Source organism: Theropithecus gelada, chromosome 16 (genome assembly GCF_003255815.1).
Source record: "Theropithecus gelada isolate Dixy chromosome 16, Tgel_1.0, whole genome shotgun sequence".
Lineage (NCBI taxonomy): Eukaryota > Metazoa > Chordata > Mammalia > Primates > Cercopithecidae > Theropithecus > Theropithecus gelada.
Window position 1 is genome coordinate 1,142,966 of NC_037684.1, and position 21,814 is coordinate 1,164,779.

The 21,814-nt window shown below is 49.8% G+C and overlaps 1 protein-coding gene across 1 annotated transcript in view; it reads left to right on the forward strand.

The window, feature by feature from the left end:
- Positions 1–21,485, forward strand: part of KSR1 (kinase suppressor of ras 1) — a 164,410-nt gene extending 142,925 nt beyond the window's left edge. Inside the window, exons 10-20 of the mRNA XM_025363170.1 lie at positions 1,499–1,667; positions 5,555–5,596; positions 6,083–6,157; positions 8,002–8,056; positions 8,842–8,890; positions 9,589–9,968; positions 12,069–12,165; positions 13,357–13,490; positions 14,217–14,348; positions 15,585–15,720; positions 21,348–21,485. Of these exons, the coding sequence (XP_025218955.1) occupies positions 1,499–1,667; positions 5,555–5,596; positions 6,083–6,157; positions 8,002–8,056; positions 8,842–8,890; positions 9,589–9,968; positions 12,069–12,165; positions 13,357–13,490; positions 14,217–14,348; positions 15,585–15,720; positions 21,348–21,485 (1,407 nt within the window). The remainder of the gene's footprint in view (positions 1–1,498; positions 1,668–5,554; positions 5,597–6,082; positions 6,158–8,001; positions 8,057–8,841; positions 8,891–9,588; positions 9,969–12,068; positions 12,166–13,356; positions 13,491–14,216; positions 14,349–15,584; positions 15,721–21,347) is intronic.
- The last annotated feature ends 329 nt before the right edge of the window (positions 21,486–21,814 follow it).

The following is a 21,814-nucleotide window of genomic DNA, read 5'->3' on the forward strand; positions in this document are numbered from 1 at the left end:
CTCTTGCTCAGAGCTGTGAGATGCTGGTGCTGTTCTCAGGGGTCTCCTCCGTGCTGTGGCTGGGGAGCCATGGCCAGAAGGCATCCAGGAGCTGGGATCGTGCCAGGCCCATCTCCCATGACTGTGGGCAAAGCCCTTGGCTTCCTTGGGCCCTGCTTCCCTGAGCTCTACAGTGGGACTGTGGTGGCACGTAGTGTGGATTGAGTTGATAATTGAGTTGATAATCAGTACCGCCCAAACTTCATCAAAGCTGCAAACCATCTTTATGGTTTCTGTCTTAACCGGATACCACCTAGGCTAATACTTAACAACACTTCACTTTTATGTAATCATCACTATCATCATTGGAAAAACCATGATCCCTACAGATAGAAGGTAATCATTAAAACAAGCACAGTTAAAACCAAAAAGTTATAAGCTTCATCTGGTTATCACACTTGCTTAAGGCTTGGAGCTTGAAGCCCTCACTCTGTTGAATGGGTGATGAGTCAGTGTTGGAGAGGCGATAAAGACATAGCAGCTCAGGCCAAGGCCTTCTCTCAGGCAGAACAAGACAGGAAACAGAGCACCCCTCCTCCCTGGTGCAGCGTCCTCTGTGTTGTGTCCAAGGGTCTCCTAAAGGTGTCTCACTGGCCACCAAACATGTGTTTCCCATGGCAAGCACTGGTTCATGTGATCCATTAGCAGGGGGAGCATGCTTGCTTTAAGTGTGGAAGGGATGACATTAACATTTAAGTTGGGACAACATGAGTGAACCAGGCCTGTCCTGACAAACTAACTCCTGTGGTCATCTTCTAGAAAGTTCTTTCCAGCTCCAGAATTCTTACCCCTCCAAAATGGCAGACCGCACCAGCCCAAGCCATCACCTCTTTCAGGGTTTTGTACTTTGACTCTAAGACTTCCCAGTGCCTTTGATTCAGCCAGATTTCCAAAGAAAAGGACTGTATGCCTCTCATTTATCATTGGTCTCCCTACGTCTGGCAGAGTGCCTGGTGCTTAGCAGACATGATATAACATTTATCAGAGCCTGAACTTAATTCATTATAAAATCCTAATGTGTGCCCAGCTCAGAGCCAGTCACTGAGTATGTAATGATCACCCTGGCCTCATGCAACACACAAGGTAGTGGGAGAGTCTTCCGTCAGGGAAGTGCCTGGGACGTCTGCAGTAGACACGGTGCCCTGATGAAACACTGCTGGGAGCTGTGCCAGGATGGAGAGGAGGAGCGTGGTCCCAGCCAGGGTGCAGGAAAGGCTTCTGGGAAGAGTGTGCTTGAGCTGAAATCAGAAAGCTGAGCAGGAGCCCCCTGGGGAGTGGGCATTGAGGCGAGGGCCTCTGTGTGCTGCCCTTCCTCAAATGCTAGATGCGTAAAATGTCAGACCCTGAGGATTCCCTGGGCTGACTGCTTCCTTTCCAAATGGGGAAGGGAGGGTGTGGCCGGTGGGACGCAGGTGGGGCCGGGACAGCCCTGCCACTCCCGATATCTCTGGTCCTGCAGGAGCACCCTCCAGCCATGAATCACCTGGACTCCAGCAGCAACCCTTCCTCCACCACCTCCTCCACACCCTCCTCGCCGGCGCCCTTCCCAACATCATCCAACCCATCCAGCGCCACCACGCCCCCCAACCCCTCACCTGGCCAGCGGGACAGCAGGTTCAACTTCCCAGGTACCACATCTCCAGGCTTTTCTGGGTTCTCAGGGGTGCGGACAGATCCCCTTCTCAGCAGACCCAAGGTCTGCAGATTCAAGGTCAGACATGGTCACAGCTAAGAGCTGATGTTTATGGAGCACTTGCCAGGTGCCCCAAGCACAATAGCTCTGATGTTGATGCTGTTGTTTTACAGATGGGAATACTGAGGTTCAGAGAGAGGGAGGGGCTTGCCATGAGTTGTACAGCCTGTCAGTGGCAGAATGGAGATCAAACCCAAGTCCGTCTGACACAACATAATCCCCACGCTGCCCTCCTCTTCATGGGGTGGCCTCTCCTGGGCAGTGCTCACTTTCTCAGGACTGGCTTCTGAGCTCCCAGGAGGCATGGCCAGCAATGCAGGGAGCTAGAAGGCCTCAGAGAGGGAATCTGGGTGGGGTCCTGCTGCTTCCCACTCGTGATCTGGGTAAGCTCCTTCAAGGAGACCTCTCGTTCCCTTTCCATAAGATAGGTGACCATGTAAAGTTGGAATTAGGTTGTTCCCATTGTGTGGCTGAAGACACTGAGTCCCACAGGAGTTTACAGCAGAGTAGACCTTGAGCCAGGCTCCACCCCAGCTCACTGCCTGGTGTCTGTCAGGAGAGGTCAGGGTTCCAGCCTCTCCTGCCCTCAGCTGCTGGCCCTGGGGTGTCTGCCTCTCCAAGCAGCAGAGTGAAGCCCACCTGCCCATTTTGGGACTGAGCTGCTGCCTCAGCCTCTCTGGCCGCTCCTCAGAGTCAGTCTCAGCCTTCAGTTTATTACAGTTTGCAGTCCCAGAGGAAGGAAGGTGGCTGTGACACTCCTGTTTGCTCTGGACCCAGCCACAGGCTGTCACCAGCCAATAGAGTCCAGGTCAGGCCCCTGTCTCTGGCCTCTGGAGCTCCAGGTCCATGAGGACAGTCACAGCTCTCCCTGTGCCAGGGGAGCCCCAGCTGGAGCTCTACCCACCCAGCAGGAGGCCAGGGAGCTTCTCCTGGGACTTCTTTTGGGGACAGTGGAGACAGAGATCTTGTAGGAATCTCTCTCTTTGCCTTCACCTCAGTACGCACGTGGCTGAATATCTCCTGACATGCACACGCCGTCCTGAGCACGCCCCTCCCCTCCCTGCATTGAGTGATGGCACATTTGATTAACCTCCTCTCCCATTCTGCTCTGTCTTTATTATGCTCTGAAACTGTGCCTTTTGCTAAACCTCCCAGTTTGGGTTTTTGTAAATGGAAAGGGTGTGTTTGAAACACGGCAGCCACAGAAAAAGTTCTGTTTGCACAATCGGCTGGACCCTTGCTGCTTTCCCTGATGTCCCTAGACTGGGCCTTCATTTTCCCCTGCACAGAGGCCTCACTCTCTCAAGACCCTATCTCTTTGGTCATGGCAGCACCAATGGGTCAACCCTCCCCCTAACCCCCACTGCCTGCCCCACTGGCCCTGTAGTTCAGCTGGAGAAGGCAAGCCTCCTGTCGTCCCCCTCCTCTGTGCTGTGCAGGGGCATTGCACTTAAACTTCAGTGGTAAACCTGGGAAAAGATTACAGTCACGTGCTGCTTCACAACAGGGAAATGTTCTGAGAGATGCATTTGGCAATTTCATTGTAATGTGAGCATCATAGAGTGTACTTACATAAACCCAGATGGTATAGTCCTCCACACGTCTCGGCTGTGTGGTGTAGCCTATTGCTTCTAGGCTGCAAACCTATGCAGCATGTGACTGTACTGAATATTGTAGGCAATTGCAGCACAATGCTAAATATTTGTGTATTGAAACATCTGAACACAGAAAAGCTACAGTAAATATACAGCACAAAATATTAAAAATACGGCTGGGCACAGTGCCTCATGCCTGTAATTCCAGCATTTTGGGAGGCCGAGGTAGGCGGATACCTTGAGGCCAGGAGTTTAAGACCAGCCTGGCCAACATGGCAAAACCCCATCTCTACTAAAAATACAAAATTAGCTAAGTGTGGTGGCGCACACCTGTAGTCCCAGCTACTCAGGAGGCTGAGGAACGAGAATCGCTTGAACCCAGGAGGTGGAGGTTGCAGTGAGCTGAGATTGCACCACTGTACTCCAGCCCAGGTGACAGAGCAAGACTCTGTCTCTAAATAAATAAATCAGTAAATAAAATGGTATTTATTTGTAGGGGACTAGAAGCTGCTCTAGATGAGTCAGTGAGTGAGGAATTCCTGTACACTACTGTAGACTTTGTAAACACTATATGCTTAGGCTACACTAAATTTATTTTAAAATATTCTCCTCAATAATAAATTAACCTTAGCTTACAACTTTTTTACATTATAATCTTTAATTTTTTTTTTAATTTGGAGTCTTTTGTTATAACACTTAGCCCAAAACACATATTGTATAGCTGTACAAGAACATTTTTCTTTGAATTTTTATAAGCTTTTTTCTATTTTTAAAATTCTTAATTTTTTTTGAACTCTTTTGTTAACTAAGACACACACACTAGCCTAGGCCTGTGCAGGGTCAGGATCATCAATATCACTCTTCCACCTCCACATCTTCTCCCACCGGAAGGTCTTTGGGGCAGTGACATACATGGAGCTGGCATCTCCTGTGATAACAGTGCCACCTTCTGGATACCTCCTGAGGCAACTGCCTGAGGCTAAATTACAGATAACTTTTTTTTTTTTTTTTTGGTAAGTAGAACAAGTATAATCTAAAATCAAGATTAAAAGTCTGGGCGTGGTGGCTCACGCCTGTAATCCCAGCACTTTGGGAGGCCAAGGTGAGCAGATCACCTGAGATCAGGAGTTCAAGACCAGCCTGGCCAACATAGTGAAACCCCGTCTCTACTAAAAATACAAAAATTAGCCAGGTGTGGTGGTGGGCGCCTGTAATCTGAGCTATTTGGGAGGCTGAGGCAGGAGAATCACTTGAACCCAGGAAACGGAGGTTGCAGTGAGCCGAGATTGTGCCATTGCATTCCAGCCTAGGCAACAGAGCAAGACTCCGTCTCAAAAAATAAATTAATTAATTAAAAAATTTTAAAAATGATTAAAAGTGCAATATAGTAAATACATAAACCAGTAATGAAGTTGTTTATTCTCATTATCAAGTAAGATGCTACCGTGCATAATTGTGCATGCCATCCTTTTATACAGCTTGTAGTTCCGTGGATTATTTCCTGCCAGTGTCACCACAAACACGTGAGGAATGCATGGCGCTGCCCCTGTTACCACAGCTACCACATCACTAGGCAAGAGGAATTTTTCCACTGCATTATGATCAGGGCCACCATTGTGTATGCGGTCCCTTGTTGACCAAAGCAACATGTTCTGTGGCACATGACTGTATTTATACCCCCATTTGACAGTGAGACAGCTGGAGAGGTTAGCCAACTCCCTAAGGTCCCAGAGCCTAGTTATGTGGCAGAATTGAGGTTGGAACATGCTGTCAGCTTCCAGAACCCCAGTGTATCCTTTTCAGTACCCTGTAAGAGAGAGAGTTGAGACACTCTGGAGGTATAGGTGGGGCTCAAGGGGAGGAGGCCATTCTTCCATACATAACACTGTTAAACTTTTCAGAATCACTGTTTCTCTCCCATTGTATTTTGCCCTTCTGGGCTCACATGCATTTCGCAGAGCGCTGGTGACCAGAGACGGGGTCTTGGAATGCCCAATCCTCCAGTGCAAACCCCTTTAGTCTTGGGGGCTCCTGCCAGGGCCCATTTTCTCCCAGCTCTTTTCCTCCTTCCTGCATGGTTTGGCCTGTCCTTGCCAGGTCCATCTAGGGTAGGGCTGTCCCAGCCCAATAACCAGTCCCTGTCTCCCAAGCCGGTACCTGCAATTCCGCTCCTCCCTCCTGCGTTGGCCGTTCTGTGTGTGTGACTCACCTCCTCTTCTGTTTAAAGCTGCCTACTTCATTCATCATAGACAGCAGTTTATCTTTCCAGGTGAGTCCTTTGCATGGTTCCATTAACTGCCCTTTGCTGTGATCCCTTCTGTCCACCCCACCTGGGTGCCCTCTCCCTGGGGGTGCCTTTGGAGGTACTTGAGTCTCCCTCCACCTGTTCTGAGAGCTGACTTCCCATGGAGGATGGGAAGGGGGCAGGGCAAGTGCCCTGGAGGTCGGCTTCTTAATGTGAGAAGTTCTTGCTGGGAGGGACCCTGGACCTGTCCAGCCTCTTGGCACAGAGACTGCAGGCGACCTTTTCAAGGTCACACTGCCAGGAGATGGTAGAAGCAGGACTGGAACCTGGGTTTATAGAATGGGGAGAGGACTTTTTGCTAATGCTTCATGAGCATCTGTCACCATATCCTCCCTTACGCAATAGCCAGAGGCTATCTTACGCACAACATCTTAGAGAAGTGGAAACCCATTTGGGAAGGTCTGCGGGCTTCACTTAGTGGGCTTCACCTTTCTGTGCCTTACCACACAGTGCCATCTGCTGGCCACTGCTGGAAATGCCTCCTTATTGCAGAAAGTTTAAAGGAAAACACTTTCAATTCAGTAAGTCAATACATTGAGTCCCTTCTGTAAAAATTGTTTTCTACACTTACTGTGTACCAACCTTTTCATTCCTGCCCCTAAAGTGTTTGAGATCAGTGCTTTTTACTGTAACTGAAGGTGATGAGCGTAATGGTGTTTAAAACAAACACTGTAGCTGTTTTTTTCTTGGGTCTTGAACAGGACTGTCTTGAAGTCACAGTATCTTGGTTACTCCAGGCTTTTCTATTCCCTAAGCCAGCTCCATTAGGGGGCTGACTTGGAGCATCTGAGTCCTTAGAGGACTGCCTGCATGGCGTTGCTCAGGTGTGTGCAGGGCAGTGGTCAGGGCCCTGAGAACCCGCCTTATGGAGGCTTCCTCTGAACAGCTGAGCAGCCTCTGCAGTTTCACACCCGTTTTTTGTTGTGGTTTCCCTGGTTACTAGCTCTCGGATGCACACAGGGGATTACCCCAAAACATTGGGAAGACGTGGCTCTTTTCCCAGAAGGGTCCATTTTCCCCTGAAGATATGTCACAGGGAGGGCAAGGAAATACATTTTTATTAAAGTAAACGTGGACACATTTTGGAGCAGAATGCATGATACACTCTTAACTTTTAAGGAAAAGCATGAGGCTTCAGAAGCATTTTGCCTTCCCACTTGGGGGTTGGGGACAAACCACACCCCAACTCTTACTACTTCCCTCATGCCTTAGGCGTGTGTTTACCTTCTGTGGAACATTTGAGCAGTGTTGGATGGGTAGAAATGCCAGGCCCCTGCTGGTAGTCTGCAGGCACACTGTGTCCAGGGGAGGCCTTACCAGTAGAGGCTTCTAAGGTTCTGATCCCCCAGAAATTGTGCACAGGATGTTGGACACATGTGTGCATTTCCCTGATAAGAAGGCCCACGGCCTCTATCAGATTCTCCATGTCTGTGAGCTCCCAGAGATGTTGACAGCCTGTGGTTCAGAGGACCTTCAAAGGCAGAAGAAAGCCCTAGAAGAAGGTCGAGGGAGGTCTTTTGGCTGAACGGGGAGAGTCTTTGTCCACACAGGCAGGAGAGAGGCCTTTGATAGCTTCAGCCACTGCCACTTCCTGTCTCTTTTTGCAGAAAAGAGCGGGGAGTGAGCGGCCCATGGCAGTCCTGGGACCACCAATCTCCCTGTAGCACTTTGGTTCCATGCTGGAGTAGCCTTCAGTTCTGGTCTCCCTGGACGTGGGACTTTTAGCACTAAAACTGGGAACATCCCAGGCTCAGGGATCAGCCCCAGCTGCCCACTCTTGGGCCCCTGATATGTGGCGTTTCTTCCTCTCCCCTGAGAGCTGGTCCACCAGTGACCCATACCGGAAGCCGAGGGGTCGGGGCCTTTGTGCTGGAAATCCCCAGCAGCTGTACCAGGCACCAGGTGTCGCTAATGAGCCACCTGCACATCCTGCCACTGGCCTTGCTGGCCGAAGTGAGAGCATCTCATTACTTTCAAGGGTTGTCGCAAGCAGCCCCTGCTTCCAAACAGCAGCTTTAGCCAGCCTGTCCAGTAAATGAGAGCCCAGTTTGCTTTTTCCACTTGTTTGTGTGGGGCAGTTTGGCCGGCCACAGGTGAGTGGTGGTAATGAGAAGTCTCAGCCTCCCCACCTGCCCGGAGCCCCTTTCTGAGACAGAGCTGTGTATGCAGAAGCAGATGCTGTGGAGGCTGCGTCCTTGCAACATTTATGGAAGATCACAGGCTGGTCCTTGTGGAAGTGCCTGGGGAACACATGGCAGCCCACTCAGGGGAAAATCAACCTCTCTGGGGGTGCTGGGTTTCAAGCACCATGTCTCTTTGGGGAGGGGAAAGCGATCTCATGCTTTGTATTTGGTTTTTGTTTCCTCCAGACATTTCGGCGTTTGCACAGGCAGCCCCGCTCCCTGAAGCTGCCGACGGTACCCGGTAGGCATCCCTAGGCTGTGTCCCCTTCCCTTCTTTGGGGAATTATTCAGGCTGGATCCACATCCCTGGCCACCTCCCACTCTACCTTTCCAGCCAGCCAGATGCAGAACTCCCTGGGCTCATTCACCCTCTGGGCCAGTGAATTCCGTAGAGGGTTTTCTTTGCCTCCTATCAGTGCGGTCAACGTTGGGTGGGGCTGCCTGTGAAACTGGAGCAGTCTTGGGACCCAGGAGGGTGGATAGAGGGCACTTGGAGTTAGAGAAGCCTAAGAATAGCTCCTGTGCAGAGGCCTTTCTCTACCAGGCCATGCTGAGCACTTGACTCACATTCCCGCATCTCACCCTCAGCGCAGTGGTAGGTCTCAAAGTAGGTGCCATTCTTAACGTACAACCAGCCCAGAGAGGTTAAGAAATTACATAAGGTCACACCGCTAGGAAGCGATAGAGCTGGTTCTCCAAGTCGAGGCCGTCAGATTCTGAGTCCTGTGGGTGTGCTCTGAGACCCTGTGTAGCAGTGTCACATCTGAAAAGGGGCTTTGGGGATCACTGCCCACCTCTCAGCCCCCACCACCCTCAAGTTAGCCTAGGGAAGGCTGAGGCTGCACAACGGGCAGGCCTGGCCCTCAGCCTCTTGCCTGTCACCACGGTATCCACGTGGCATTTCCCCTAGCCAGGTGTGAGTCAGGGTAAGGATCTTTGTCTCAGATCTCTCCCGGGAATCCCCGCCAGCTGAGAGCGGAGCGGCCTCCCGCAAGGTCTCCTTGACACACCCTGTTTTACTCTTAGGCTCGACAACCAGCCGAAAGCAGACGTGTTGGAGGCTCACGAAGCGGAGGTGAGGGTGACACGCACGTGTCCACAGATGGCCCCTCCCTTGTTTCTCCCTTCCCCATCTCAGAGTGTGCAGGGGGCTTGAGAGTGAGTGGGTGCTGGGCCCTGGCAAGGGCTGTCCCAGGCACCCATTGCAGAGGCGCATGGTAGGGAAGAACGATGAGGAATGTAATGGAGCAAGCTTGTCCAAGTTTTGCCTTCCCCATGCTCCCCAGGTGATTGTAGCCAGGGTCAAGAACCATTGCCTTGACCCTTAAACAAAGCCTGGCCTGGATCTCTCCATTGCATTATGGCTTGGAGAATGTTAACAGACTGATTTACTCCTGCCCAGGGGAGAGTCAGAAACTCTGTTTAAACAAGAGTTCCGGAAGGATGGATGCAGTGAAATTCTTCTATGCCAGGGATGCTCTTGCTCTTCCCTAGACAATTAGATGTTGCTCACAGGTAGGTACTGGAGTATTAGCATGACGAAGGGCCTCAGGTCACGGGGGCCAGCCGCCACATACTGTGGATGAGGACGTTGAGGTCCAATGATGCTAAGTGAGCTGCACAGCAGGCCAGTGCAGAGCTGCAACTACAACCTGTGTCCCCTGGCAGGATGCCTCTCTCCCCTGTTACCTGGCTAGGGCTCCAGGAGAAGGAAGAGATGTCACAGAGCCCAGATCTGCTGCCCATCCCTGTTCCTTCCTGCTCTCCTTTCAGGCTGAGGAGCCAGAGGCTGGCAAGTCAGAGGCAGAAGACGACGAGGACGAGGTGGACGACTTGCCAAGCTCTCGCCGGCCCTGGCGGGGCCCCATCTCTCGCAAGGCCAGCCAGACCAGCGTGTACCTGCAGGAGTGGGACATCCCCTTCGAGCAGGTAGAGCTGGGTGAGCCCATCGGGCAGGGCCGCTGGGGCCGAGTGCACCGCGGCCGCTGGCATGGCGAGGTGGCCATTCGCCTGCTGGAGATGGACGGCCACAACCAGGACCACCTGAAGCTCTTCAAGAAAGAGGTGATGAACTACCGGCAGACGCGGCACGAGAACGTGGTGCTCTTCATGGGGGCCTGCATGAACCCGCCCCACCTGGCCATTATCACCAGGTAACCAAGCCCCAGGACCTCATGCTGGATGGCCAGCTCAGCCTCCCCCTTCCCCAGGAGCCCCATTTGTGTGGATGCCCTAGAGGGTGTGGAAGTTTTAATAGAGGCATAAAGAAGAAAACCAAAAATGGGGTATAACTTCCAACTCACATAGCCCCATTGACACTAAAAAAGAAATAAATATGGGCTGGTGTAATAGCCCACACCTATAATCCCAACACTTTGGGAGCCCAAGGTGGAAGGATTGCTTGAGCCCAGGAGCTTGAGACCAGCCTAGGCAACATAGTGAGACGCTGTCTGTACAAAAAATACAAAAAACCTAGCTGGGCCTGGTGGCAGGTGCTTGTGGTCTCAGCTACTTGGGACGCTGAAGCAGGAGGATCGCTTGAGCCCAGGAGGTCAAGGCTGCAGCGAGCCAAGATCATGCCACTGCACTTCAGTCTGGGTGACAGAGTGAGACCTTTCTAAGGTTAGAGAAAATCAATGTCTGTAAAAGGTACGGAGTGAAAGCCAGTCTTCTCCCACTGCAGCTGAGTGCTTCTCCGCAAAGTCAGAGACACTATAAACAGTTAACATCCCTTCTGTTAAAATGAAGACATTTGCATATACTCACGTTTTTAAACTGTTTTTTCCTTTTTGTAAAAATACAAAGGAGAGATCATGCTGGCTCACACCTTGCCTCCTGCACTGGACTGTGGGTCTGAGGTCTACTCTCAGAAAACACCTGCACAATATCCTCGTCACATAGGCTGAACTCACTGGTGTGCTGGTAAATGTGTAACAACCAGTTTGGGGGCGGTATGGAGGGAAGCCCTAATTTGTAACATCCATCACTTCCTGTGGTGTAAATACTCTCACCGTGGTCAATTTCAGACTACCAACATTATCTCCCTGGAGTGGAGCAGAGTTGGGAAGAGTCATATAATCATGAACTGATCACTGGTGGTCCCATAATGTATTTACAGAACAAGACTCCATCTCAAAAAAATTAAATTAGTTAATGAAAAACAAAATCGGTAATTAATTAATGAAAAACAAGACAGGGTCTTGCTCTGTCACCCAGGCTGGAGTGCAGTGGTGTGATCTTGGCTCACTGCAACCTCTGCCTCCCAGGCTCAAGCAATTCTTGTGCCTCAGCCTCCCAAGTAGCTGGGATTACAGGCGTGCGCCACCACACCCGCCTAATTTTTATATTTTCAGTAAAGATGAGGTTTCACCATGTTGGCCAGGCTGGTCTCAAACTCCTGACCTGAGGTGATCCACCCACCTCAGGCTCCCAAAGTGCTGGGATTACAGTTGTGAGTCACTGTGGCCTGCCTGAAACAGGAAAATATTCGTTAACAAAAAAATCTTACTTTGTTTAGAATACACTGAAGGAAAGTGGGACACAGATAAGGAAAGCACCAACCAATATTCTCTACCCCTCACCCAGTTTTCAAAGGCTCTGAGACTCCAAGAATATTTTCCTAAAAGCATAGTCCCTTCCTAAGATAGCTCCCCTGGACCCACATTCTCTCTGGGTCCCTCCTCACCCGGAGTTTTAGGAGTTGATGCAGGTGGAGACCCCAGAACTCAGGCTCCTTTTCCAATAGTCACCCTGACGCCCCTAACATCTACCCCACCCCCTTTCCCTCCTTGCAGACTCCTTTATTGTAATAAAAACCCTGTGATCAAGAAAAAACAAAAACTATAATGAGACTCTTGACAGTGAGCCCCGGAGCCTTGATGTTGCCTATTGATGGCCTTAGATTAGCTAAGTTCTTCCCCATCAGAGTGGTCCTGCCTTGAAGCCACCAAGCATGGCTACTCTGAGTTCCTGAGAGCTTTGATGCACTGTTTCCTGTTGTAGGATGGGCAGGCACTGGCTCTCAGGGAATGGGGATTTGTGTACGTGTACGTGCGTGGCATCACGTGTTTCTGCACGTGCAGGCCAGGCCCCAGCAGGAATAGGCTGGGTTAAAGAAGATTTGGCTCACAGTCGAGGGGCTGGAGAGAGTCCTTGCAGGCAGGTGGGCACGGTTCTCCCCATGGGCTCCACCAGGGATAGGGTCAGGCTGTACCAGCCCCAGACCCGTGCTTGACCCCTACCACCCTCGACAGCTTCTGCAAGGGGCGGACGTTGCACTCGTTTGTGAGGGACCCCAAGACGTCTCTGGACATCAACAAGACGAGGCAAATCGCTCAGGAGATCATCAAGGTGAGAAGGAGTCCAGCTGCTGGGGTTGGGTTTCTGGCCAGTTCCAGGGCTCCCGGCTGTTCCTCTCGCCCTGTTACCCCCGTTAGAGTGGTTTGGGCAGCTTTGCCTCTCGCTCAAGCTCAGGCTCCTCAAGGGTGGGGACCCTGTCTCTTCCTCCCTGTCTCTGTCTCATTCACTCAGAGCTGGGAGCTGACTGTCCACATGATTAGGCTTGATGGAATTAACTTGGTTGGGAAGGAACTTGGCAGGCTTTAGAGACAGTTTCAATCCTGGTCACAACTGTTGTGTGACGTTGGGTAGGTTGTTTAGCCTCTCTAAGCCTCTGTTTTCTCCCCTGTAAAATGAGGGTCTTCATATATCCTCCCTCTCTGGATTGGTGTGAGGTTAAAAATGCAATAATCCATGCAGTGGGGTACCCAGGAGCCCTGGGTCTGGTGTTTGAAGACAGCTTGACCTTGGGTGAGATCATGCCTGTGTCAGGTCACCCACGTTCCATGCACCTGACTCATCAGTGTTCAGTTCAAATAGAACATTGGTTAGAAATCAACCACTGCCACGTTTTCACTGGACAGACGAGGAAACCAGGCTTCAGAGAAGTTGAGCACTGTGTCCAAGGCCACGGAGTGAGTGAGAATCTGAGCTGAGATGGAGTTCAAACCCCAGATTTCGGTTATAGTCCAGGGCTCCTTCTGCTACAGCTCAGATATTAGGAACACTCACAGTTGGGGACCCCAGTGTGGGAATGCCTCTCTGTTCCCCCGCCTTGAGCCCTTGCCCTGCCTGAGAGCACAGACCAACTGTGCATATCCTGACAGAAAACCCCAGCTCATTTAGGCCCTTTATGACTGAACACGGATAATGTCACTGTCCCTGACCCCCTGGCTCCCCGCCCATCACCCTGTTCATACCTCGTACCTTAGCCAAGCTTAAGGTGGTTGTTCAGAAGCATGGTAACATTAAAGGAGCATAGACCAGTCTGGGGTCAGATCTCAGCTCTGCTCCTTCACTGCCGTGTGGCTTGGGGCAAGTGACTTTCCCTCTCTGAACCTCGATTTCTTCTTCTGTGAAATGGGGACAATATACTGCATGGAATTGTGAAGATCAAATGTGGGGATTTAGGTAAAGCATCCAGCCCAGGGTGGCAGCTCTGTCATCGTCGCACATCTTCACTCCTCCTGATGTGTCCTCCAGGGCATGGGATATCTTCATGCCAAGGGCATCGTACACAAAGATCTCAAATCTAAGAATGTCTTCTATGACAATGGCAAGGTGGTCATCACAGACTTCGGGCTGTTTGGGATCTCGGGCGTGGTCCGAGAGGGACGGTGAGTTGGTCTTGAGTGTCTGGGTGGGATGTGGGTGTGGGTGGGGAAGAGCGGGGATGAGGTCTGAGCACTGTCACTGTTGCTGAGCTGCAGCCCTCCCTGCAGGGAAGCCCAGGTCGCTTTGGTCCTGCCCTTGTAGTTCTGGTTCAGAATCAGATTTGGGTCATGTGTGGGTTCTCAGGCTGACTTCCATGGAAACCAGGTCCCCACACTCACATTTGCCCTGGCTGTTCACCAGCTTGGCCAAGGAATCAGGATTCATTTCCCCACGATGAGGAAGAGCATCAAATTTTATTTCCCCAGATCTTGAAGGGATTGGTAGGGAGAAAGGCCCCTCCCCTCGCATCTGGGGGAACCCCGAAAGGGAACATGGCAACGAGGCTGCGAGGCCAGCCCCAGGCAAGTTTGAGACCCACGGGCAGATCGGGGTTCCTGGTTAGAGAGGCGCCTCATTCTCCAGCAGAGGGAGCTGGGCACCTTCACCAGCAGCTCCCTGTCAATATTTATCCATTCTTGCCCTGCTTTTCTAGAAACACCCGGTCATGACTCCTTTGTAGAATTCCTCAAAAGCGCCGGTGCCTTTCCCAAGTGCAGGGTCAGCGTGCTGGGTCTGGGTGTGTTTTGGAAGCTGTGTATGGGTGTTCTGCTGGCCCTGCCTGTGCCAGGCAGGCCTCTTTGCTGCCTGCTGAAAGGTCTGTGTCCTTGTCCCGGCTTCCTGGTCTCCAGGCGTGAGAACCAGCTAAAGCTGCCCCACGACTGGCTGTGCTATCTGGCCCCTGAGATCGTACGCGAGATGACCCCTGGGAAGGACGAGGATCAGCTGCCGTTCTCCAAAGCTGCTGATGTCTATGCGTTTGGGTGAGTAGGCCCCTGGTGCCCTGAGGCCAAGTGTGGTCAAAAGAGAGGGCCCTAGTAGCCATTGGGGGGCAGAGGGAGGCGTGCTTTTAGGTGTTGAAAACCCAGGCTTTGGAATAAAAATCAACCTGGTCTTGAGTCCTGACTCTGTCACTTGTTGAGTGCGTGACTATATCCTTGGCCTTCTGGAATAGCTCCTCCCAACAAGGTCGTTTCATGAGGACTAAATCAGGTAATTGTGTACAGTGCTTAACACTGGCTGTCAGTCCCACCCCGCTGATCTGGGAGGATGCTCACCAGAGCTGACCGAGAACTGCCCCTCCCAGTCTGGGGAAGCTGGGTGTCCTGCCGGCCGTGCTACCCCACAAAGACCTGGGTGCAGACCAGTAGCAATGGAATGTGAGCCCGAGAAAGTTTTCTAATAGCCACATTAAAAAAGAGATGGGTGAAATTAGTTTCCGCTGTTTATATATTATAAAATTATATATTGTATTTAACTCAATATATCCAAAATATTATTTCAACATGTAATCAATATACAAATTAATAAGATATATTCTTTTTTCCTACTAAGTCTGGTGTGTGTTTTCTGCCTAGAGCATCCCTCCATTCAACTGTGCACATTTCAATCACTCATTAGCCCCCCGGGGCAAGAGGCTCCCACACTGGACAGTGTGGGTCTGATGGAGAAAGTCCCATCCCAAGTCAAGAAAGCCAAGGGGATGTGGAGAGGCCAAGGAAGGCTCACCACCCCGGTCACCTGTGCTGTCTCTGGGTATCCTTCCCAGTGGGGTGGCCTTGGCGCCATCCTTCCTCCTTGACCTTTAACTGTATCCTTCCCTGAGCACATGTGTGCCAGGTGCTGGGCTTGGCACTTTAGTACTCCTCAAACAACCCTGTGACAAGAGACATTAGCCCCACTGAGGTGAAGTAGTTTTACTGGGATCTTGCAGCTAGAAGGTGGCAGAGCTGGATTTGTGCTGAGGTCAGAATGACCATCAATGCTCCAGTCAAGCCTGTGCTGTCTCAGACTTCCCACCCCACAACAGCACAGGGCCCAGGTCCTCTAGGGCTGAGAGGAGCCTCCAGGAGGCCATTGTAGCACCCCCTGAAGCCAAGTGGGTGAGGAAGGTTGGAGAAGGGTCGTGATCCTCTGGCTGGGCTATGGCTGCAAGAGCCCCTGGGTGTGAGCTGGGCAGAGTGGCCCAGGAGCTCACGGCCATGGCTGGGTCTCCGCAGAACTGTTTGGTATGAGCTGCAAGCAAGAGACTGGCCCTTGAAGAACCAGGCTGCGGAGGCATCCATCTGGCAGATTGGAAGCGGGGAAGGAATGAAGCGTGTCCTGGCTTCTGTCAGCCTGGGGAAGGAAGTCAGTGTAAGTAGCACCTGCCCTGGGTGGGGCAGTAGGGCTGAGGGTGGGGTGGGACGCGTGGCATGGCCACCCTTCACTCACCCACCTGAGAAATGGGGTCAGTGAGGAGCTCTGCCACCTGCAGGTGTCTAGCTAGAGATGAAAATGATACGCACTGCCCAGGAATGGGGAAGGAACAGGGAGGCATAAATAAGAAAATATCCATCCTTACTCCACTGCTCACCTTTTTCATTCCTTTCAGTCTTTTTTTTTTTTTCTTAAAGATAATGGTTTTCATTGATTTATGAGATGAAGGTAAAGCCCCATATTATTTACATGAAAGAAGATAGTTTTTTAAAAAAAAATCACTGCTCAAAATACAAATAGTTGTGTTATGCTGTGGTATTAAATCTTTCCCCATGTTTTTCTTGACTGTTAAGAACAAAGTTTCCACAGCAAACTTGTTTTCAAAAAACCAAGTCTTAATTATAGTTACTGACTTCTCACTTCTGCGTGGTTTCTCCTTAATGGTTTCTCTGTGTTTGTAAGTTTTGTCAGGTTAAATAAGAGAGGTTCTCAAAATATATTTATTTAGAAATAGAGCGTTGCACTGGGAATATGCATACCATGGTGAATGGCTTGCTTATTCAGGGAGGTAAAGGAAAAAAGGAAGAGGATTACATAATTATTTTGAAGTATTTAATAGTTTTCCCTGGCGGCAAAGATCACTAACAAGAGTGATGTCATTCCAGGGTTAGACAGGTTGTTTGGGGCAGATGTCCTTGTAGGCGTATTTTTGTATAAGGTTGCCATGGCCTTCATCCAAGGTTGCAGTTTTTGCAGTCTTTAGTGATAGTTTTTGTTATCAGACATACAAGCTCAAGAAGCCTTTCTTCATGGCTTTGCCAGGCCCGATTTGTCAGAGTTTTCTTCACATTAGTGACTCTATTTTGATTCTGACAGCTTTCAGTTTCCTTTATCCCGGCACAGTGATATATGAAGAAACTCCAGGGCTCAGTGTTTTCAGTGCCATCAGTGATAGCCGTGTGTCCATGAATCAGATAGGATTGGGACAAAACAGACTTGATGTTAATAAGCAACTCCAGTCCGTATTTGGGCAGCATAACAATTGAAGTCTTCAGAGGGATCACCCAGCAGTTGTCCAGGCTAAGATCTAAACAGGCTGCAAGCTTCTTGTTAAGGTCATGAACATTGCTGGCAGGATCACTGTCTGTCTGCAGACTCTGTCTGCAAATTCACAGGGATGAATTCAACCTCATCTTCCTCCAAGATCTTAATAGATTGCAATGTTTTTCTCAATCGACTGGTGGCAAGCAGCTAGGGCATCTTCAGAAGGCTCACTCAAGATGACATTATATTTGATCTACTTTATTCCACAGTAGTATATTTCATCTTGTTGAAGTGTAAAATATTTGTACAGGGATGCCCCTCCAAAGATAACACCAAAATGCTAGTTAACAACACTAGCAGCAGGCTCCTCTTTGGCCAGTTGATACCATTTCATTTGGGGTGCTGGGCAAGGGCCATGGGTGATGATCACCTCTCTGACACTCTCAGGCTTGTCCTTCTTGGCCTCCTTCTGGGCCAAGGCCAGTTAAATACCACTTTCACCTTGGTGCATCCTCAGACACCTTAGGAGCGTGTGGTGGTGATGCAGGATTTTTTGCTCCTTAGCTCAGCTAAAATCCAAGTTCTTGTCTCATGACCAGGAGAAATTAGGCACATGGACACATTGAAAGGTGAGGAGAGTGGAATTCATTAAAAGAAAACTCTCAACAAAAAAGAGGGGGTCCTCCCAACAGGCTCCCATCTCACAATTGCATATCAGGCCACCATACACGAACTGAAGAGACCAGGCTCCTCCCCCTGCATAAGGTGCGAATTCCTGGTGGCTCCACCCTATTCCCCCAGTGCATATAGGTCTCCAGTCTATTGTGGGTGTACCCAGGCAAGACCCTCATCTGCACAAAAACATCTGGTGTAAACACTTGTGGGGTGGGACAGAGATTCTCCAGGGACCCTTCTTTATCTGCCTCCTGCAACTGTCAGTGGGCTCAAGATACAGGTTTTAGGCTCCTGGCTGTGGCTGCAGCCTCCTTGGCTGGGCTCTGGGGCAGCTCAGATGGCAGCTGAAGTAACCACTGCCTTCCAGTCTTTTTAAATTTTTTTTGAGGCGGTCTTGCTCTGTCGCCCAGGCTGGAGTGCAGTGGCACAATCTTGGCTCACTGCAGCCTCTACCTCCTGGGTTCAAGTGATCTCCCACCTCAGTCTCCAAGTAGCTGGGATTACAAGCATGCACCAAAACATCAGACTAATTTTTGTATTTTTAGTAGAGATGGGGTTTCACCATGTTGGCCAGCCTTGTCTCGAACTCCTGGCCTCAAGTGATCCATCTGCCTCAGCCTCCCAAAGTGCTGGGATTACAGGCATGAGCCACCGCGCCCGGCATAGTCTTTTAAAAAAATATTTAAGACATACGTGTCATAAAACCTAGCTGATTTTTTTTATTGTGACTTTTTCCACATGACATTTTGTTATGCTCATTACCTCAAATCATTAACAAATCCTTATTGTTAAGACTGTCTGCCCTTAGGTCCTGTGGCTGCACCGTAATGTAACTACTGCAGTCACTAGACATGGGGATTCTTTCCAGTTTTCACCTCTCTTTACAATAGAGTTAGCAAGGACATCTTTGTATAAACCAGAGTATTATGTATGTTTGTTGTGTCTGAGAGAAAAGATGTTCTTCGTTCTGCCCTCCTGGCAACAGTTTGTTTCCTTTCTGCATACTTAGCATCTTGGAGCAGAGAATGGTAAGTGCCATCTTCAGGGAGGCGAAGGCTGGAGCAGGGCTGAGCAAAGGGCGGCAAGGGAGTCAGGGCTCAGCACTGGCTGCAAGTTGGAATCATCCGGGAGATTTATAAAAGTGCCAGGGTTAAGGCCTCCCCAACAGAGGTACCAATTTAATTGACCTGGGATGGGAATAAGATCATAGTTTTTTTATTTTTTATTTTTAAATAAAGCTCCTCAGATCATTCTAGAGCACAGCTAGAGTTCTGAACTAATTGGAAGGATTTCTTTTAGTGCAGGGTGATGGTTGTTTTGAGACCAGATTGGGGTTAGGGCGTGGGGAGTGGGGACGGAGCAGATGTTCCTGCAGCAGCTTGTGGCTCACAGGTGTTCCCTTTCTTTTGTCCAGTCTTGCCTTCCCTTTTTAACACATTGCTGTTAGGGGTAGGGGAACATTGGTCAATGCAATAAAATTATTTTCTGTCATAGACAAAAGCTGGGAGTGCCCTCTGAGTGGCACCTTTCTCTGTCTCTTCAGCCACACTGCTGTATAGTTCACCACCAGGCACTGCTTTATGTGCTGAGGCAGCCAGTGAGTTATTAGTCATTGTATGTGAGGGTCCATGCACATGGGAAGACATCAAAAGACCAGAGGGTTCTTAATGAAAACCAGCAGTCCCTCACCCTAGATCATTCTCCAAAGGCATCATCTGGGTCTGTCAGCTTTTCACTCTGGCACTCTGTTCTTTCTGCTGCACCACTTAGGTCAGGTTTTCCATTACTTATTGTTAAGGTGGCCATGATTAAATCTTCCATGCTGTGCCTATTGATGGAGGCTAAAAGTGAGAAGATGATGAACAGTGTGTATACTACTGTAGTAGACTGTAAGTGCTATTAGCCGCTGGTCAGGTAGTTCACTGCGATTACATTTTCTTTGTGGGTCCATCTCTTCCACTTCATCAGTTACTCAAAGGCTCACAATTTTGTTGGCTTCACATTTAGACCATGGCTTTCTTGTGCAGTTTAGGTTTTTCCTGTAGTTTCTAATTGCCTTTTTTTCCCCCCTTCTTGCCTTTTCTTACTGCCGAGAGAAGAAACAAACACCTTTCTCATGTTCCTGAGGTCTTTCAGCTTCTGCATTCTGCTTCCTGAGTGGAATTCGTTCCATTCTTTTCAGAGCCCACTGGTTTCTTGTCATTGGAATCAGTGGGATGTTAGGCCTGTTGCACAGCTGTTACCCTTCTGTTTTCTTTTCATTCACTCCTGGGTGAGTTGCACTATTCCTCATGTCTCATGTCTTGCCCTCTGTTTGCACTCCAACAAACAAACTGCGAGTGAAACCTGAAGAAACTGCCCCCCAGTGGAAGAATGGGAGATAATCTTTGAATCCTTGCATGCCTAAAATAGTTATTATTTCATCGTCATATCAGGAGTAGAATTCCAGGTTCATAATAATTTTCCCTGAGACCACAGGGATTTTGCCCTGCTGTCTACTAAGTGTCCATTGCCTTCCTGAGAAGTCTGGTGTTGGTCTGATTCTCAGCCATTTGTGGATGCCTATCTTACTCTTTCTGGAAGCATCTAGGATTTTCTGTTTATCCCTGCTATAGGGAAATTTCATAAACATATATCTGAGGGTAGAGTTTGTTTGTTTTTTTTTAACTGTTTTTAGTGAGGTCCCTTTATTGGACCTTTTCAGCTGAAGACAGCTGCTACCTTTGACAGCTTCTGGTAAATTTTCTTTTATTATTTCTTTGATAATTTCCTGCCCAGTAGTCTGTTTACTTTTGTGGAAATCCCCATTAGACAGAATTTGGTTCCTCTTAGTGAGCCTACATTTCTCTTACCTTCTTTTATATTTTCCATCCCTATCTAGAATTGAGCCTACAGTCTGGGGAATTTCCTTGATTTTTAACTTCCAGCACTTTCAGTGTTTCAGTTCAGAAATTATATTCTCATTTCAAGCACTTTCTTATTTGTTGATTTCTTTTTTATTGCAGCCTGGTCTTATTTTATGGATAGAGTAGCTGCTTCATACAAATGTACACACACACGTACACGCCCTATCCTCCAGAGACAGTGTCTTGATCTGCTTATCTTCTATCTCTCTCTGGTTTTCCTGATACAGCAGGCAATCCCATGGGGTCCAGTTGTATTTGAGAGCAAAAGCCTGAGTTGCTGAGTCTGTGTGGGTGTATGTATTCTGCCTGGTCATATGTGCAAGAAATAGGCCTTTCCACACAAGCAGCTCTGAATCAGAAGGCTGCAGGGCTGTGCTGGTACACACGTGGATCCTCAGAGTAGGCAGCAAAATGCCACAGCAAGAAAGGTTTTGCTCTGGGGGTGATCGGGACAGCTGTTCTGCTGACTCTTAGCTGCTGCCCCTATATTGAGTCTTCCTTGTCACTCCAGCCGCCGTTCTAGTAATGCTGAGGCTCCCTCCTCCGCTGCAGCCCCAGCTTGCGCATATTCTGAGCATCTTGCATTTCACCTGCGAACATTGTACCTTGCACTTTGCATCTTCAAAAAACCAACAGCCCCATTTCTCATCTCTTTCCCATTGCTGGTCTGTTCATCGTGGTTACTCTTATTTTGGGGTGCGCATGGATCTAAGAAGTAAGGAGGTGAGGTAACCTGGTGCATTCCATGTTGAACCAGAAGCATGAGTGGTTCTCTGAAACCCAGTTACTTCTTACCCCTTCACGTCAGCAGGGTGTTCAGGGGCCCGCCAGCTAGACGGTACTTGAGAACATCGAAGGGACCCTTTGTGGAGTGCCCCTACTGTGTGTCCCCTCCCTCCCAGCCAGCTCACACACCGCTGATGGCAGCTCCATTTGCAGGAGATCCTGTCGGCCTGCTGGGCTTTCAACCTGCAGGAGAGACCCAGCTTCAGCCTGCTGATGGACATGCTGGAGAAACTTCCCAAGCTGAACCGGCGGCTCTCGCACCCTGGACACTTCTGGAAGTCAGCTGAGTAAGTGCCTCTTCCACGAGCCAGACTGCCAGCCAGGCCCTCGCAGCCTCACCTGGGGTCTTGGAGGGCACCTTCTGCTCTTTCTGCCCAAGACTTTGTTTTTTGGGTTTTTTTTGAGACGGAGTCTTGCTCTGTCATCTGGGCTGGAGTGCAGTGGCGTGCTTTAGGCTCACTGCAACCTCTGCCTCCTGGGTTCAAGCAATTCTCCTACCTCAGCCTCCCGAGTAGCTGGGACTATAGGCACCCACCACCAAGCTTGGCTAATTATTGTATTTTTAGTAGAGACGGGGTTTCATCATATTCGCCAGGCTGGTCTCGAACTCCTGACCTCAA